The 18,871-nt window shown below is 44.4% G+C and overlaps 1 protein-coding gene across 1 annotated transcript in view; it reads left to right on the top strand.

Annotated features, from left to right (window-relative positions):
- Nucleotides 1–14,268, top strand: part of PPM1L (protein phosphatase, Mg2+/Mn2+ dependent 1L) — a 344,173-nt gene extending 329,905 nt beyond the window's left edge. The window contains exons 7-8 of the mRNA XM_007454143.1: nt 10,644–10,805; nt 13,922–14,268. Of these exons, the coding sequence (XP_007454205.1) occupies nt 10,644–10,805; nt 13,922–14,268 (509 nt within the window). The remainder of the gene's footprint in view (nt 1–10,643; nt 10,806–13,921) is intronic.
- The last annotated feature ends 4,603 nt before the right edge of the window (nt 14,269–18,871 follow it).

The raw sequence follows: 18,871 nt of genomic DNA on the forward strand, positions 1-18,871 counted from the left end.
CTTTCCTTCTGCTAACTCTGGGGTTTTTTTGTTCTTCTTTCTCTAATTGCTTGAGGTGCAAGGTTAGGTTGTTTATTCGAGATGTTTCCTGCTTCTTAAGGTGGGCTTGTATTGCTATAAACTTCCCTCTTAGAACTGCTTTTGCTGCATCCCATAGGTTTTGGGTCGTTGTATCTCCATTGTCATTTGTTTCTAGGTATTTTTTAATTTCCTCTTTGATTTCTTCAGTGATCACTTCGTTACTAAGTAGTGTATTGTTTAGCCTCCATGTGTTTGTATTTTTTACTGCTCTTTTCCTATAATTGATATCTAATCTCATGGCGTTGTGGTCGGAAAAGATACTTGATATAATTTCAATTTTCTTAAATTTACCAAGGCTTGATTTGTGACCCAAGATATGATCTATCCTGGAGAATGTTCCATGAGCACTTGAGAAAAATGTGTATTCTGTTGTTTTTGGATGGAGTGTCCTATAAATATCAATTAAGTCCATCCTGTTTAATGTATCATTTAAAGCTTGTGTTTCCTTATTTATTTTCATTTTGGATGATCTGTCCATTGGTGAAAGTGGGGTGTTGAAGTCCCCTACTATGAATGTGTTACTGTCGATTTCCCCTTTTATGGCTGCTAGTTTTTGCCTTATGTATTGAGGTGCTCCTATGTTGGGTGCATAAATATTTACAATTGTTATATCTTCTTCTTGGATCGATCCCTTAATCATTATGTAGTGTCCTTCTTTGTCTCTTCTGATAGTCCTTATTTTAAAGTCTATTTTGTCTGATATGAGAATTGCTACTCCAGCTTTCTTTTGGTTTCCATTTGCATGGAATATCTTTTTCCATCCCCTTACTTTCAGTCTGTATGTGTCTCTAGGTCTGAAGTGGGTCTCTTGTAGACAGCATATATATGGGTCTTGTTTTTGTATCCATTCAGCCAATCTGTGTCTTTTGGTGGGAGCATTTAGTCCATTTACATTTAAGGTAATTATCGATATGTATGTTCCTATTCCCATTTTCTAAATTGTTTTGGGTTCGTTATTATAGGACTTTTCCTTCTCTTGTGTTTTTGTCTAGAGAAGTTCCTTTAGCATTTGTTGTAAAGCTGGTTTGGTGGTGCTGAACTCTCTCAGCTTTTGCTTGTCTGTAAAGGTTTTAATTTCTCCATCAAATCTGAATGAGATCCTTGCTGGGTAGAGTAATCTTGGTTGCAGGTTTTTCTCCTTCATCACTTTCAGTATGTCCTGCCACTCCCTTCTGGCTTGTAGAGTTTCTGCTGAGAGATCAGCTGTTAACCTTATGGGGATTCCCTTGTGTGTTATTTGTTGTTTTTCCCTTGCTGCTTTTAATATGCTTTCTTTGTATTTAGTTTTTGACAGTTTGATTAATATGTGTCTTGGCGTATTTCTCCTTGAATTTATCCTGTATGGGACTCTCTGTGCTTCCTGGACTTGATTAACGATTTCCTTTCCCATATTAGGGAAGTTTTCAACTATAATCTCTTCAAATATTTTCTCAGTCCCTTTCTTTTTCTCTTCTTCTTCTGGAACCCCTATAATTCGAATGTTGGTGCGTTTAATGTTGTCCCAGAGGTCTCTGAGACTGTCCTCAGTTCTTTTCATTCTTTTTTCTTTATTCTGCTCTGCAGTAGTTATTTCCACTATTTTATCTTCCAGGTCACTTATCCGTTCTTCTGCCTCATTTATTCTGCTATTGATCCCATCTAGAGTATTTTTCATTTCATTTATTGTGTTGTTCATCATTGTCTGTTTCATCTTTATTTCTTCTAGGTCCTTGTTAACTGCTTCTTGCATTTTGTCCATTCTATTTCCAAGATTTTGGATCATCTTTACTATCATTATTCTGAACTCTTTTTCAGGTAGACTGCCTATTTCCTCTTCATTTGTTAGGTCTGGTGGGTTTTTATCCTGCTCCTTCATCTGCTGTGTGTTTTTCTGTCTTCTCATTTTGCTTATCTTACTGTGATTGGGTTCACCTTTTTGCAGGCTGCAAGTTCGTAGCTCCCGTTGTTTTTGATGTCTGTCTCCAGTGGCTAAGGTTGGTTCAGTGCGTTGTGTAGGCTTCCTGGTGGAGGGGACTAGTGGCTGTGTTGTGGTGTATGAGGCTAGATCTTGTCTCTCTAGTGGGCAGGTCCACGTCTGGTGGTGTGTTTTGGGGTGTCTGTGGACTTATTATGATTTTAGGCAGCCTCTCTGCTAGTGGGTGGGGTTGTGTTCCTGTTTTGCTATATGGTTGGCATAGGTTGTCCAGCACTGTAGCTTGCTGGTCGTTGAGCGAAGCTGGGTGCTGGTGTTGAGATGGAGATCTCTGGGAGATTTTCGCCGTTTGATATTATGTGGGGCTGGGAGGTCTCTTCTTGACGAGTGTTCTGAAGTTGGCTCTCCCACCTCAGAGGCAGAGTCCTGACTCCTGGCTGGAGCAGCAAGAGCCTTTCATCCACTCGGCTCAGAATAAAAGGGAGAGAAAGTAGAGAGAATTAGTATAAGTAGGAGGAAATAGGAAAGAAAGAAAGAAAGAAAGAAAGAGAGGAGGGAAGGAAGGAAGGAGGGAAGGAAGAAAGAAAGAAAGAAGAAAAGAAAGGAAGAAGGCAAGAAGGAAAGAAAGGAGGGAGGGAGGGAGGAGGGAAGGAAGGAAGGAATGAGGGAAGGAAGGAAAAAATACAGAAAGAAAGAAGATACAGTAAAATAAAATAAAGTATAATAAAGTTATTGAATTAAAAAAATAATTATTTAGAGGAAAAAAAAAAGGGAAGGATAGAACCTTAGGACAAATGGTGGAAGCAAAGTTATAGAGACAAAATCTTACATAGAAGCATACACATATACCCTCACAAAAAGAGGTAAAGTGGAAAAAATCATAAAACTTGCTCTCCAAGTCCACCTCCTCAATTTGGGACGATTCGTTGTCTCAAAAAGGGAAGGAAGGAAGGAAAGATAGAAAGAAGGTAAAGTATAACAGAGTTCTTTAAATTAAAATTAATTATTAAGAAAAAAATTAAAAAAAAAAATGGTCGGATAGAACGCTGGGACAAATGGTGGAAGCAAACCTATACAGACAAGATCTCACACAGAAGCATACACATACACATTCACAAAAAGAGGAAAAGGGGAAAAAATCATAGATCTTGCTCTAGAAGTCCGCCTCCTCAATTTGGGATGATTCGCTGTCTATTCATGTATTCCACAGAGGCAGGGTACATCAAATTGATTGTGTAGCTTTAATCCGCTGTTTCTGAGGCTGCTGGGAGAGATTTCCCTTTTTCTTCTTTGTTCTCACAGCTCACAGGGGCTCAGCTTTCGACTTGGCCCTGCCTCTGCGTGTAGGTCGCTGGAGGGCGTCTGCTTTTTGCTCAGACAGGACGGCGTTAAAGGAGCCGCTGACTCGGGGGCTCTGGCGCTCTCAGGCCGGGGGCAGGGAGGGGCACGGAGTGCGGAGCGGTCCTGCGGCGGCAGAAGTCGGCGTGACGTTGCCCCAGCCTGAGGCCCGCCGTGTGTTCTCCCTGAGAAATTGTCCCTGGATCCCGGGAACCTGGCAGTGGCGGGCTGCACAGGCTCCCCGGAAGAGGGGTGGGGGCAGTGACCTGTGCTCGCACACAGGCCCCTTGGTGGCGGCAGCAGCAGCCTTAGCGTCTCCCGCCCGTCTCTGGTTTCCGAGCTTTTAGCCGCGGCTCCCGCCCGTTTCTGGAGCTCCTTTAGGCAGCGCTTTTAAAACCCCTCTCCTCGCGCCCCAGGAAACACAGAGGCAAGAAAAGGTCTCTTGCCTCTTGGGTAGGTCCAGACTTTCCCCCGGACTCCCTCCCGGCTATCCGTGGCGCACTAACCCCTTCGGGCTGTGTTCAAGCCGCCAACCCCAGTCCTCTCCCTGCGCTCCGACCGAAACCGAAACCGAGCCTCAGCTCGCAGCCCCGCCCGCCCCCGGCGGGTGAGCACACGAGCCTCTCGGGCTGGTGAGCGCCAGTCGGCGCCGATCCTCTGTGCGGGAATCTCTCCGCTTTGCCCTCCGCGCCCCTGTTGCTGTGCTGTCCTCCGCGGCTCCGAAGCTCCCCGCTCTGCCTCCCGCAATCTCTGCCCGCGAAGGGGCTCCTAGTGTGTGGAGACCTTTCCTCCTTCACGGCTCCCTCCCACTGGTGCAGGTACCGTCCTTATCCTTTTGTCTCTGTTTATTCTTTTTTCTCTTGCCCTACCCAGGTACGTGGGGAGTTTCTTGCCTTTTGGGAGGTCTGAGGTCTCCTGCCAGCGTTCAGTAGGTGTTCTGTAGGAGTTGCTCCACGTGTAGATGTATTTCTGGTGTATCTGTGGGGAGGAAGGTGATCTCTGCGTCTTACTCCTCCGCCATCTTGGAAAGAGTCCTAAATGAACTTTAATAACCAATCTTCTTTTTGTTTCCTTCTAACATTTTTCTGCATACATTTATACACATATGTATTTATTGAAGTGAAATTGGAATATTTTATGTACAGTTTTTTCCAAGTAAAATGCTAATGTGTTATATTTTAAAGAAATTTTATGTACAGCTTTTATTTTTCACTTATGAGCACTGAAGAATGTATGTTCTTCAGAAACACTGTATTAAGTGTTCACACAGCACTTTATTATTTGGATATTTCATGATGCATTATACATCTCCTCATTTTGGTTATGTCTATTGTCCTGCTGTTTAAATTAATTCTGTGAGGTTAATCCTTATACGTGAAGTTCTGTTCATATCTCTAATTATTTCCTTAGGATAAAATTCAAGAATTGACATTATTGAGTCATAGTTTAAACAAGTGTTTGTTTTAGTCTTTGTTTTGAAATGAAATATAAAGAAGTCCCCTGTAGAGACCTACTCTCTTTATTCATTTTTATCCTACAGATTCTTTCTTTACCTCCTCCTTTGTGCCAACAACCAAATTAGGCTACGTGAATTCCTTATCTTATTGCATCTTTAAGAGAGTTAAGGTCTCACTTCTTCCCAGTAATCCTCCCTGCACTTCTCCCCACCACCCACTATCTCCCTAGACTGAGGCATCACCCCCATCCACATGCCCAGCCTCTCATAGCACTGTCACAGCATTTACCATGCTGGATTCTAAGTGTCTTGTTCCATCTCGCCATTAGGCAGTAAGTGCTTGGGGTTAAGGACTATATCTTTTTCATCTTTATTATTCCAGCACCCAGCCTCGTAATTTACACACAGTCGGCACTGAATAAGGGAACAAAGGCCATAAAACTATTTAGTCAAAATACACACACCCTTCCAATCTTATACTGTTATTAGGTACAGGACATAGAGGTGAGAGAGAGAGAGAGGAGAAAGACGGTCATTTTCAAGAAGGAACATGGTTGTATATTCTTGGCTGTAGATATAGAGATGGGATATCACTTTTTTAAATTCCAGATGGAATTAAAGTCAGGATTTTATCAGCTCTTTGAGGAAGCAGCCTTGCTGGAGACATAGCTTTAGAGTCAATTTTGTAGCCCACTAAGCCGAAAGCAAGTTGGAGAATTAATTATTGGATCAGATCGGCCCCAAATCACATTTGGTTTTATTTATTTATCCTAACTGAACATAATTGTACAACTTTTATATTGTCCCTTTAAACGGGACTTTGTTCTGTTTGGATAGAAAAGATCATCTGAAAATAATTTATGTGTAACTGCAAGACCTGCCAATGGTGTACTTCATTCACAAGGGCTTTGGAAACAGTTTCTCCTTCCATCTGGAATTCTTCAGTGATAGGTATGTGTTAACAAACTCAGTGCCCAGGGAAGTCTTGTTTGGTTAGCAAACATTGTTGGTACTAGCTGTAGCATTTTAAAATTTAAATTTCATAATGTCTATGCCAGGGTAAAATTTAAGATGTGCAACGTGCGATAGGCAGATACGTGCGCACACACACACGCACACACATTACATGGCTACAAAATAAACATGTGCTGAAGTTTAATTTAATTTGTCTCCATAGGACTGAATGTAATAGATTTTGAGTCCATATTGGATCTGTTACTAAATCTTGCTATATTCATTTCCAGGAAGATACCATAATTTCCTGACTTTTCCTCAGGTTCTTACGTGTAAATACCAAGTTCAGCTTATGTGTTCACCCCCCGCTCCTTTTCCCCAGGGATGATCTAAGTGTCAGGATGTTGGGATGGCACCTGCTGGGGTGACCCAGGGTCTCCAGGACCTGTGGTTGGAAGGCTCCGAAGCTCCTGAGAGTTCCATTTCTTCCTCAGGAGAAGCCCAGCAGTTCTCAGCTGTCCTTTCTACTCCACGTTAGGCTGTCCAAGTGAGCTCATTCAGCCGTTGCCTCTCTATACTGGGGCAAAGGTTTCTGATTTCTTGGGTTGTGCCTTGGAAAGCAAGGTCTAGGTCTCCTGTGCTTTGAGCTTCATGTAAGTGTAATTCTTGGAGATCCGCACATCAAAGACTCTTTGTCGGGCTTCCCTGGTGGCGCAGTGGTTCAGAGTCCGCCCGCCGATGCAGGGGACACGGGTTCGTGCCCCGGTCCGGGAAGATCCCACATGCCACGGAGCGGCTGGGCCCATGGGCCATGGCCGCTGAGCCTGCGCGTCCGGAGCCTGTGCTCTGCAACGGGAGAGGCCACAACAGTGAGAGGCCCGCATACCACAAAAAAAAAAAAGCTTGGCATGTTTGGGCAACAGAAGGGAGGCCTTGAGTAAGGGGAGGGTGGTATGACATAACATTGTACAGGTTGGGGCAGGGGCAGATCATGCAGGACCTGGAGAGCTGAAATAGCATGCTGGCTGAGATGGTGGTGGCTCGGACTACAGTCAGCACGATGAGAACAAGAGGAGGGAAGGGGTTTAAGATGTGTTTGAGAGGTACGGGTGACAGAACTTAATGATGGATTGAATGTCAGGAATGAGGAAGAGAGAAAAACTAAGGATGTCTCCTAGCTTGAGCAACTAAGTGGATGGTGGTACCATTTTCTGAGGCTTAAAAGTTAAATAATTTGCCAGACCTCACTCAGCTAGGATTTTGAAGTCTAGTCTGTGTGAATTTACTTTCTCATTTTTTTTTTTTAATCTAAGTCAGACTATTAGGTTAAAGCTCCAAAATATTGTCCAGATTTTCAATTAAGGTATCACCTAGATTAAATTATTAATATAGACAATCCTGAGGTTCAGGGTTAAGTGATATTGTCAGACGCTGGTATTTCTGATAAATAGTACTATGATGGCTAAGTTTATCTCAAAACTAATAACCAGAGTCTTGACAGTGTTTTTCTCATACATACAAAAGAAAAAGTGATTTTCTCCTTTTCTCTTGGGCATAATGTTTTTCTGGAGTTTTCCTCAGCCACAAGGTAGTTTCTGCTGTAATGTAAGATTAGATTATAAATTGTCTCTGGTAATCCTGAGCTAAGACTGCAAAGCCCAAACAATAAGTTGTTTATAGTGTTTTCAATCATGCTTGGGCTCCACCCAGGACACAGGCAGGTTTCTATGGAGAGGGAATAGTGACATTTCACTGACCCTAAACACAGCCTGCAGCTCTCCTTCTGCCACCTGGGGCTCACCCATTTTGGCCCGGTCTAAAAGTCTATTGTTGACACAGGCAATTTCCACTTTCTCAAAGCAGTACATTCCTGAAATCCACATCAGGAGGTAGATTTTATAGACCCATAGAAACAATGGGATCGTCTTCTTGACAGAGGAATCAACAGGCCATGAATCTTCACATGTGAGTGAAGCAAAGCAGTCACCCTCTAAATCTCTCATCCAGAAGCCCCTTATTTTATTTTATTTTATTTTATTTTTTGTGGTACGCGGGCCTCTCACTGTTGTGGCCTCTCACTGTTGTGGCCTCTCCCGTTGTGGAGCACAGGCTTTGGACACACAGGCTCCGGATGCACAGGCTCAGCGGCCATGGCTCACGGGCCGAGCCGCTCTGCGGCATGTGGGATCTTCCCGGACCGGGGCACGAACCCGCATCCCCTGCATCGGCAGGTGGACTCTCAACCACTGCGCCACCAGGGAAGCCCCAGAAGCACCTTATTGAACTGTAAGCCCCTGAACCAGTTAGGATACCACAAGGAACAACAACAACAAATCCAATGTAAAAAGCCTTAAGTAGTAAAGTCATTTAGTGTCTTGCAGAACAAGAACAGGATGGGTCCAGGCTGGGTTAGCAGTTCTGTGATGTCTCAGGGACTCAGGTTCCTCACCTCTCTGCTCCCCCTTCTGGACACAGAGCCTTGACTCTGAGCCATATCCCCTCATGGTGCAAGATGGCTGACACAGCCCTGGGAAACACAGGAGCCACAGGAGGCCAAAGAAATGGGTCGTGTTCTGCATCATGTCTCTTTCAGTGAGAAAGCCTTTCCCAAAAGCCCAAGCCAACATCTCCATAAGTGCTTGTCCATGGAGCACCCAGTGCCCCCCTTCTAGATACCAGGACATTATCCTAGACCTCTCTCTCTCCTTTATTTCCTTATTCTCTATGACCTATACGTTCTGGTCTTAAGTAATCTGTCCCTGACCCTCAATCCCTGTGTTTACTACATTAATTCAGATCCTCATGAACTCTCCCTATTCCCCCTGCTTCCAGTTTATCTTCCACAAAGCCACTGACATGATCTAAAACACAGATCTCATCATGTCACTCTCCTGCTTAAAACCCTTCAGTGGTTCTTAATCACATATACAACTAAACTTCAAAGGTTTTTTTTTAGCTATAGAAATTACCTCTCCCCTCTTAAAAAAAAAAACAAAAACAGACAAAAAGAACATGCAGCAGCCCGATAAAGCTAACAATGGATGTAGAGCTGCTGTGGCTGAAATGGGGGTGGGGAAACGGCTTATAGCTCATCCAGGTGGATCCCTTCACCTCCCTCACATGGAGACCCCAAAGCCTCTTCTGGATCCCGTGTTGTACAGGCAAATGGAAATGCCTAGCAGGCAGTTGATATGGACCTCAGAAGTGTCAACCAGGCTAGCGTTGTAGGTGAGGTGGTGGTGGAAGCAAAGGTCAGGGCCATGATCTCTCGAAGTGCACAGAGTGAGAAGGGAAGAGGGCCTCTGAGGGACACAACTCCAAGAGTTGAACTGATATAATGCCCCCAAGCTATGTAACATCCAATAACGGAGCATCTCCATTTCACCTTTCAAACTCCAAGAGTGTGCCTTATAGGAGGATCTGTGCTCTCATCGTGATAGACAGGTTAACACAATCAGATGCTTGAGGACAAAGTGAGGATGGTTGAAGACCAAAATGCAACTAATATCAAAAACTGAGAATAATGATTTCTAATCATATGAATTGTCCATCTTGTGCTTACATTTTCATTCTTACAGCTTTTTTTAAGGTGAAAGATTTGCTATTTCCTTTGATAATCCTGAGATTAGTCTTTTCTCCTTTCACAAGGCTTTTCACATCAGACATTGTGAGTTAACCAACATTTCATGTGTTTCCATTTCTGATCAAGGCACTTTTGAGTTAAACAGCCTTTAGAATGGAATTTCCAATAGAACCATAATAGCTGAAAATGCTAATTATTCTCCCCGCTCTTGATATCAATCTGTGTTTATTCTTTATGTCTATTTAAGAATTCAGTCTTGTCATTCTGTGCAGATAAAAAGCAGTTTGCATTCTGTTATTGCATATGACCTTCTTAATCAGGAGGTTAAATATTAATGAAGACTAATTGATGAATAATTTTAACAAGGAAAGGCATTATCGGTTTGAAGCCAGAGCTTAATGGGTTGTGCATTTCAGCAGGTATTTGCATACTCAGTGACACTGTCAGAAGGCGGGTGACGAGAAAGGAGAGGGGCTGGACAGAGGGCACTGGGCAGGTAATAAGGGCGGCCTCCAACTAGACCAGATTGTGCAGCTCTACTTGCTTTTATCCATTCTCATTCCATGAGGAGTTTGAGGAGAGAGAGCTTGTCCTTTTGTGTCTTGTGTGGGCTCCAGGCAAACAGCTCTTCCCTCTTGCTTCCCTTCTGACTCTGACCACCCCAATCCCCCACTGCCTGTCGGCATAGACCTCATTTCTGCCCTCATATTGGGTTTTCCTGCCTCTGCCTTTACAGCCCGCCCCCATCACCCCCCTCGCCGACCTGTTTCTGGCCGCCGGTCTTTGCTGTCAGACTCCATATAGGCTAGTTTGTATAGGCTGCTCCCCCTGCTCCCCATGGCTCCATAGGACCTGGTTGTTGGCATCTGTCATTTACTGGCCCTTCCAGGCCCTCCTGCTTGAAGAGCCCACCCGACCCCTATCCTTCCCACTTTCAACCGGGATTTCACAGAAACTCAGCACCAAAAAGAAGCAGAAAATAAATATCAGTCGTCTGAAGCTTCAAGCTGATTCTGATTCTCTCCGAGTCCTTTTAAGTGTGATATGCATTTAAATCAAGAGTAGCAGAGACAACAATGATTTGGGAAAATGATAATGTTATCCTAGCCTATTTCAGTGAGACTCCAACATGGTTAAGAAAATTCACTGCCAGATCTGATCAGTGCTGTTGAAGTGAACGGCTGTCATTCTCCGAGTGGCTGGAGTCAAATTCTCACCCAGCAGGAGTAGTTTTAATGACTGAAGGACCAGTAACCACAAGAAGCAGGCCAACCTCAAAGCACCACTGACCTGTATTGCCTCTCTCTCCTGTTTTGCAGGCACAACGTGTTTGATTGCTCTGTTGTCAGATAAAGACCTCACCGTGGCCAATGTGGGTGACTCGCGTGGGGTCCTGTGTGACAAGGATGGGAATGCCATTCCTTTGTCTCATGATCACAAGCCGTACCAGCTGAAGGAAAGGAAGAGGATAAAGAGAGCCGGTGAGTTTGTGAATGCCTCCGAGGACTTTGTGCTGTCTTGTTCAAGTGGACAAGGTGGCTTGCTGGGAGAGCCCCTGGGGGAGATGTTCCTTTACCCAATGATGAGTAGATCAGTACAGAGGCTGCTGCTGAGGCAGCTGGGACTGGACTTTGTAGCATTTCCTATCAAATGAGTGGCCACTGAATTTGCCCTTCTTTGTGGCCACAGATTACAAAAGAGCCAAAAAAAAGCCCTTAGTTTAAAGGCTGATTAGATATTTGGGCCCCTGCTTGCCATACCCCGCTTCTCTCCAGTCGTGCCAAACTACTAACCACCAAACGAACCATGGAGCTGATACCTCTGTGCCTTTACAAGTGTTGTCCACACCGTCTAGTGGGTAACAACGACCTTGTCCTTTAAGACTTGGTTTAAGGGTGTCTTTTTGGCAGCCTTCCCTGTCACACCCCTTCAGTCTTTCCCCAGCATCCTATGTGGACCTCTTGGGTCACCTTTCACATGTGTGGACATACCTGGCCCTCTTATCTGTCTTGCCTTCCTGACCATGAGTTCTTTGAGGCAGGAACTTGGTCTGTTCATCTCTATACTCCCAACACTGAGCTCAGTGCCTAAGATAAGTACATATTTCAGTTTGGGGAGGGGGAGAATCCCTTTTTCACTTTTTCAACATCTAGAGCCTTGGGGGTACAACCTTACATCTTGAAACTGAGAAACAGGTAGGGAATGTAGTAGACAGACAGACATTAATAATAAATAAGTAAAAATAGGTAAATGATCTAATATATTACAAGGTGATAACTGCTATGGAGAGACACAAAGCAGGTTAGGGAATGGGGAGTGTCACAGGGTGGTCAGCATAGGCCTCACTAAGGTGACATTGGGACGAAGACTTGAAGGAAGATTATCAGTTGATGATTACACTTTCATAGTCAATTTGGGGGGGATTCTTTTCTACCCGTGCAGGGGAGGAGCCCTTCCCTCCCCAGACTGACAACCACAGCATGTAGCCTCTGTGTCACATGCTAAGCCACAGGCCCAGCTGCCCAGGGAGCTCAGGTACCCTGGGTCTCAGCCCAAGAAGGGCCCCTGCTGCCTGGGGGAATCTACAGGTTGACCCTCAATGTCTACACATCAGCTTCTGCCCAGAACCTAATCAACATTTGAGTTTTCACAGTAGGAAGCTATACTGTTGAGTCCAAAAGCGTTGAATTTTATTCAGTGCTTGAGATGCAGAATAATTTTTAATGAAAGCTTTGGTCAGGTTTTCTGTTGATGGGATGGAACAGTGTTTTAAGAGCATCTATCGTGCTTTGATGAGCTTCCCTCCTTACGAAGACAGCATCTCAGTCCACTGTGACCCTGGACTTAGGATACAGTCAGCCTGCTCTTGAGGCAGCACAGGCAGGGATGTGTATAGGGAACACGTGGAGATGCCACCTTAGCATCCGGCACTCTCTTCCGGAATGTCAACCCATTTTATCCTCTCTCCTCTTCCCTGCCGTACCCATCCATCCTCCCCCGCCCCCACAGTGATTATAGTAGCAAATTCTGACAGCATCTCCAAGGAGGTTAATCTCACCTATGTCAAGGGTATATTTTACATCAGGGCTTATTGAACAATAACTGGTTTTCTTATCTTTGTGTGTGTCTACTCTGACCTCAGCCTTCCCTTCTGGACATCTCTCCCCCTCCTGTTTTGTGTGACAGTACGCTGCAACCAGTCTAGGCCAAATACACGTTGGTCTTTCTGTCTCCATTCCTTAAGCTGTTTCCACAATAACAGTGATGTCAGCTGCCATTTACTGTGTGCTCGCTCTGTGCTGGGAGCTAAGCTGAGCGATTCACATATACTTTCTCTTTCCCCACCTTACGAGGTTGATGATGTTATCCTTATTTTACAACCAAGGAAGTGGAGCCTCAGAGAGGCTAGTGTGCCCAAGGACACACAGCTAGTGAATGGTGAGACCAGAATTGAGACCCAGGACAGTGACTCCAGAGCCCACGCTCTTGCCCAGGAGACCACGCTTCCTGGAATGTTCTCGTACATCCCTGCCCATGGAAGTCCTACCCATCGGTCAAAGCCCAGCTTTAACGCTCACTCCTCCCTGATTATCACAACCAGAAATCTTCGCTCCCTCCTCCCCATCTGCTTACAGCATTTAGCAGGTACTAGTCTCTCCCTGAAGAAATACTGCTTTGTGCTTGTAGCTGTTGATACAGGTGGCTTTTCCCTCCTGCCAGGCTGTCTACTTCTTTATAGAAAGGTCTGGATCTTGTCTAACTTTATAGCCTGCAAATTGCCCTGCATGGAATATATATTTAATAAATATCTGACAAATAATATGCGAATAGACAAAGTTCTAGCTCCCTTAAAGAAAAAATAATAATAGATAATACTGAATGCATGTTATATGCAGGCACTGTGCCAGGTGATTAATATGGAATAACTAACCCCTTTATTTCTCACAACTCCTCAGTGAAATAGGTACTGTTACTGTCCCAATTTTGGAACCAAGGAAACCAAGGATCAGAAAGAGTTTCTCATCCAAAGTCACACAAAGCTAAAAGTAACAGAGCCAGGAATCAAATCCAAGCAGTCTGCCCCGAGAGCCTGAGCCTTTAACAACTGTGCTAAAATACACCATTCTTTAATCCTGATCCTATCTGGGGAGGTGTTTTGAGATATAGGCACACTCAAGGGCAGCCTCAAGCTAATGATGGATCCCAGTAGTATTCTCCACCTGCCTTTCAGTGCGGTTTTGCTGCTGTCCCTGGATCCCACCCTAGGGCTCCCTACTGTCAGTCACTGAGCTGCCAAGGTGTCCTTAAGTTAAAACTGATGCCCTCACCCATCCATGTCTCCTACCCTCAATATTCTTATTAATTTGGTCTTGAAGGCTTTTAAGATACCAAGGATGAGGGCCTGAGGATCTACCTGTAGAGCGTCAAACCTCAAGCCATGCAGAGGAACGCTGTTCCCTCCTGGTAGTGCCAAGGTGGGGTGAGGGGAGCACATAGGTCACATGCAGTAGGTCAGCCCTTTGCAGATGCACGCGGACCGCACCCGGGGTGTGAGAGAGCAGCTGGTCAAGCTAATGGGCTCATTCTATCTTTCCAGGTGGTTTCATCAGTTTCAATGGCTCCTGGAGGGTCCAGGGAATCCTGGCCATGTCTCGATCCCTGGGGGATTATCCCCTGAAAAATCTCAACGTGGTCATCCCAGACCCAGATATCCTGACCTTTGACCTGGACAAGCTCCAGCCCGAGTTCATGATCTTGGCATCAGATGGCCTCTGGGATGCTTTCAGCAACGAAGAAGCTGTTCGGTTCATCAAGGACCGCTTGGATGAACCTCACTTTGGGGCCAAGAGCATAGTTTTACAGTCATTTTACAGAGGCTGCCCTGACAACATAACAGTCATGGTGGTGAAGTTCAGGAATAGCAGCAAAACAGAAGAGCAGTGAACCCTCTCGGGTTTCAGCTGCCTTAGACTAAAGGACTTTCAACACACTGGTCTCTTTTAATGTAGTGAAAGGTGTGGGAGTTACAGTTAGGATCATCCATCCCAGACATGGGGTTCCCCATCCCCGGCCGTCTTAAGTCTATGTGCCGTGATGAACAGAGGGTGTTCTTGGCCAATGTAGTTGAGAGGCTGGGAAATGGCTTCTTCGTGTGTTCCCAACTCTTTCATCCAATGTTCAAAATATATAAATATATAGCTGTAGAGTCACATGTATGAAGTGAATGGCATATGTGCCATATATTCTCCTTTTACGATTGTTTTCAAGATCCCTTACAGGGCCCTCCAGGCATCAGACTTTGTGTCCTCTCATTGGAACAGTGAGTCAGGGCTGATGTGGCCACACCCTGTGCTGAGGGGCAGAGCTGTCCTGAGAATGCTTTTTCCTCCTGAGCCCAGGTTTTCTGCTCTGCAGCAGCCCTGCAGAAACAGATTTGGAAATGGTTTATTATTCCGTGGCTGCTCTTGGAGGCTGAGGGACGCGGCGGGGTGGATGAGAGCTGCCTGCACGGCAGAAGTAAACTTCCCTCACTTTCTTTATTAGTTAAATAGACTTTCTGTACCACCTGACCAGTCTTTGTGTGTTTATCCTAATCATGCATGACCTTAATCTTTGGCCTACACCTTACCTAATGTAATAGGCAGCTGTTAAACCTTACCACCAGACACCACGATTTTTTTACATTACCAAGTGAAAAAAGCAAATCACAGTACCATAATCCCTTCCACCTTTAAGGGTAGATAGAGGACACGATGGCCGAATAAGTCACAGCGCCCCTTGGGAAGTCTGCTATTTGCATTCAGAGAGAACGCTGGTGAGGTTGCCGCCTCAAATTGAGCTCCAGCTGCCCGGTTTTGTGCATTGTTTCCTCTCCTGTTCTAGTAGCTTTCAAGTGTCTCTGAAGCAATGTTCTGAGAAGCAGCGGTGTAGAACTGCGTGTGTGCTCCCAGAAGCCAAGTACAGAGTTCGCAGCCAAGTTTTGGAATTTGGTGGTAAACTACTGGGACGTGCTTCTGCTAGACAGTGGAAAGGCAGCAGTCTTTAACATTTGGTTGCAAACCACTGAGTTATTTTTGCGGCCAGACTTGCTGCTTTTCATTTCTTATCACCAAAGTCACATTTCACATCTCAGTATTTTATAAGTTAATTACAGAAAATGCTGGGTCATCCTGTTTCCCTGGCTGAGGGGCTCAAACAGCCAAACAAGATTTTCATTGCATCCCCACCCCTCTGTGTCTGAAATGCCAGGGCGTCCACCTGGTTTTGTCCTTCCAGAGTGAGCATTTGCCTTTATAGCTTCTCAAAGGCCCCATTCACTGGCCACCTCCTGCCCACGATGCCGCTTCCCTGCTTTCTTCAGCTGTGGAGCTTTCCTGAAGCAGGTTCTAGGAGTGAACTCAGGAGGATGAAAAGATTCCCTTGTGGCTGCCAAGGACTGTAATCTGTCTGGATTCCTCTGAGCACTTAACCTTTCTTTGACTGAAAGAATTAATAGTGGTTTCCCAAGAGACGTGCTTACTTTGGTAAACTATAACATTAGAATTTACGATATGAGAATCAGAACCTCGTTTTTTTTTCCTTCTTTTTTTTTAAGCCATAAAATGTTCTAGTACAAAATACCTGCCACCATGTTAGTTTGGAGTATCTGCCTATTGAGAGGCACTGAACATTTGGATGTGTGTATTTGAGGTGGGGGTTGGGAAGGGAATGTGGGAAACATGCAGGTTGTGATCAGTGATGGGACAGTCAGGCCAGGTGGCCTGAGTTTGCTTGGTGATTTTAGGACGTTCTGATTCTGGAGAGTTACCAAAGCCCACTCTCTAACCGGAGTCCAGGAATAAGCAGTGTCAGCGTATTACAGTATGCAGTTAATTTTCCTTTTTTATTTTTAACTTAACCCAAAATTCATAATAACGATGGAAAGATATTTTTAAATGCTATGATCACTGTGATTGTCTAAAATGAAAACGGTACTGTTTTGGTGAAGATGAAGGAGAAAAGCGACTTAGTTAGTAAATTAGTGTTTATTTGCCCTGCAAAATGTCTTACTAGATGGTGCTGAGTGCAGGAGTGCATGGCTTTCCCTCTGAGTTCACAAGGCATCTTCTAAACTTTGCTTTGTAGAATTAATTCATTTCTGACTTTATAATCAAGTAGTGCGTGTATTTTTTACTCCCTTTCTGCCTCTTTTTCTCCCACTTTGGCTTGTAGATTTTTGAAAAACAGAATTTCTAGGCAAAATAGTAGCAGTTTGATTAATAGTTATGTCTCAAATCAGGCTACTTTGTCCCCTTCCCCATCCTCCTGGAGCTCTCTCTCCCTGAGCCGCCTCTAGCTGTCGGGGGTCTGCAGACAACACCCGGCATGCCCTGTGGGCTCACCGGCCAGCCACTTCCATTTTCCAGGGACAGGGAAGGTTGAGTCTAGTTAGGGAAATTGATTTGAGAAGTTTGCATGTGAAGCTTCCTTAAACAGCACTGCCAAAGCTTTGGAATCGTCACCCAGACCCCCTAGCCTGAGTTCGCATTGCCAATAGCCCCCATGGTGCCAAATTTTGGAATGGTTTTATAGTCTTTTAGAAATGAAGCTGGGAACCAATGATCATGTGCTTATGAGCCCCCAGCAAGATGCCAAGCCCAGGTCTTCATTAATGCACTGCTCTCCCGCTGCTCCACTGGCAATTTGTACTCTTAAAATGGGTTGGGATTGGGGGGGTGGGGGAAGAGACAGGGAAACTTTTTTTTTAATTCACTGTATTTGCAATTCTCTAATAAAAGGAATAAATAATACTTATATGGAAAACTCCAAAGCTAGTTCCCAAGATCGGCATTTATTTCACATGACCAACTTGTCCAAGGCACTTAACTCTGAGGTCGCTGTTCTAATGCAACATGACTGTGCATCTTACTGGTAACCAGTGGCTACATTCCATTCCTTGCCTTGGACTGAAGGCATTGGGCTCTAGAATCTTGTCTATGTGGTAAGAGTATTACAGAGTGTTTTATAGAGTGATGGAGCATATGTGATCAGGATAATTTAAAACAGGTCTTATGGGCTTCCCTGGTGGCGCAGTGGTTGAGAGTCCGCCTGCCGATGCAGGGGACACGGGTTCGTGTCCCCGGTCCGGGAAGATCCCACATGCCACAGAGTGGCTGGGCCCGTGAGCCATGGCTGCTAAGCCTGCGCGTCCGGAGCCTGTGCTCCGCAATGGGAGAGGCCACAACAGTGAGAGGCCCGCGTACCGCAAAAAAAAAAAAAAAAAAAAAAAAAAAAAAAAACAGGTCTTATTTCATACAGCTGTGATGATTTCTGTCCATGAACATTTTGTGCAAACAGGATTACATGAGTGATGGCATCATCAACACTATTTGAGGTGATCCTAGGAAGTTGATTACACGATTGAATTGGATCACTAGGATATCTGGCAATACATGAGGGATTCACAAAGGGAGTGATCGCTTTTTCCTTTGCCAGGTATATTTGATTTTCATGACATTTCCCCCGCCCCCCCGACTTGTTGCCAGATCTAACTCTCTTGCAACTGGGAACACAAAAACTTTAGAAAGGGCAACATTTCATTGTACACTTGTAAGTATAGGAATTTATACTCTGGATAAGGTTTTATTTTCCAGTGACCTCAGAAAATTGTTTCCTCCTTTTGACCCATTATTAGACTGATCTTAATTTTCCCCCCAGATTGCCTTAGCTCATCACACCAGCATTCCTGACCCAGCTCTGCAGAAATGACAAGTCCATTAGATACTGTGCTGGGTCCTATTTAATTGACTTTGGATTAAATCCTTCACATCTAGACTTCTAAGCTAATTAGTTGAACACTGCAGGAGTAATGAGATACAGTGTTCCCCAAAGTGTGCTCCACAGGACACAAGTTCCAAAGATACTGTTCCAAACACGGGGCTCCAGGGTCAAATGAGTTTGGGAAACATACTATCCTAAAAGTTAGCACATATAAGCACATCAAAGGTTCTAATTTAAATATCCTCCAGGGGAAATAAATAAACACCACAAATGTAATTCCAGTGTTTTGCAGATTAATCTGACCATGCAAACTTTTTTGAGTAACACCTAGTAACACTCCAAGGAGCTCATGTTCCACAGCACCCACCTTGGGAAATTCTGCTATATGGAAATATTACTGTTTTCTCATTCGCTATGACTCTTAGCAGTTGCAGTATAGTTTGCAATTTAGCAGCACTAATTCTTTCACGGAAGAGACTGATTTGTTAGTGAAAGCAGTATTAATAGTATGATTTAATCTAATTTTATCGATAGCAGAAGCCCAACAATCCTGCTTGAAACTCTAAACATGGGCTCCCTTCTTTTTATGTGAACAATAAGCAAGAGCCTTACCATAGGGATTTCTCAAATTTGTTCCAAGGACTTTCAGTTGCTTTTTTGAAGTTATCTTTGCTTTCCAGATGGAATCAAAATAAATATGTTTACTTTTTTTCACTGTGTGAGAGTAAAAAATATATATATTTAAAATAATAGAAAAGGGGGAATGGCATATTTGGTATTAATTCAT

Source organism: Lipotes vexillifer, unplaced genomic scaffold, assembly GCF_000442215.2.
Source record: "Lipotes vexillifer unplaced genomic scaffold, Lipotes_vexillifer_v1.1 scaffold641, whole genome shotgun sequence".
In the NCBI taxonomy this organism is placed as follows: domain Eukaryota; kingdom Metazoa; phylum Chordata; class Mammalia; order Artiodactyla; family Lipotidae; genus Lipotes; species Lipotes vexillifer.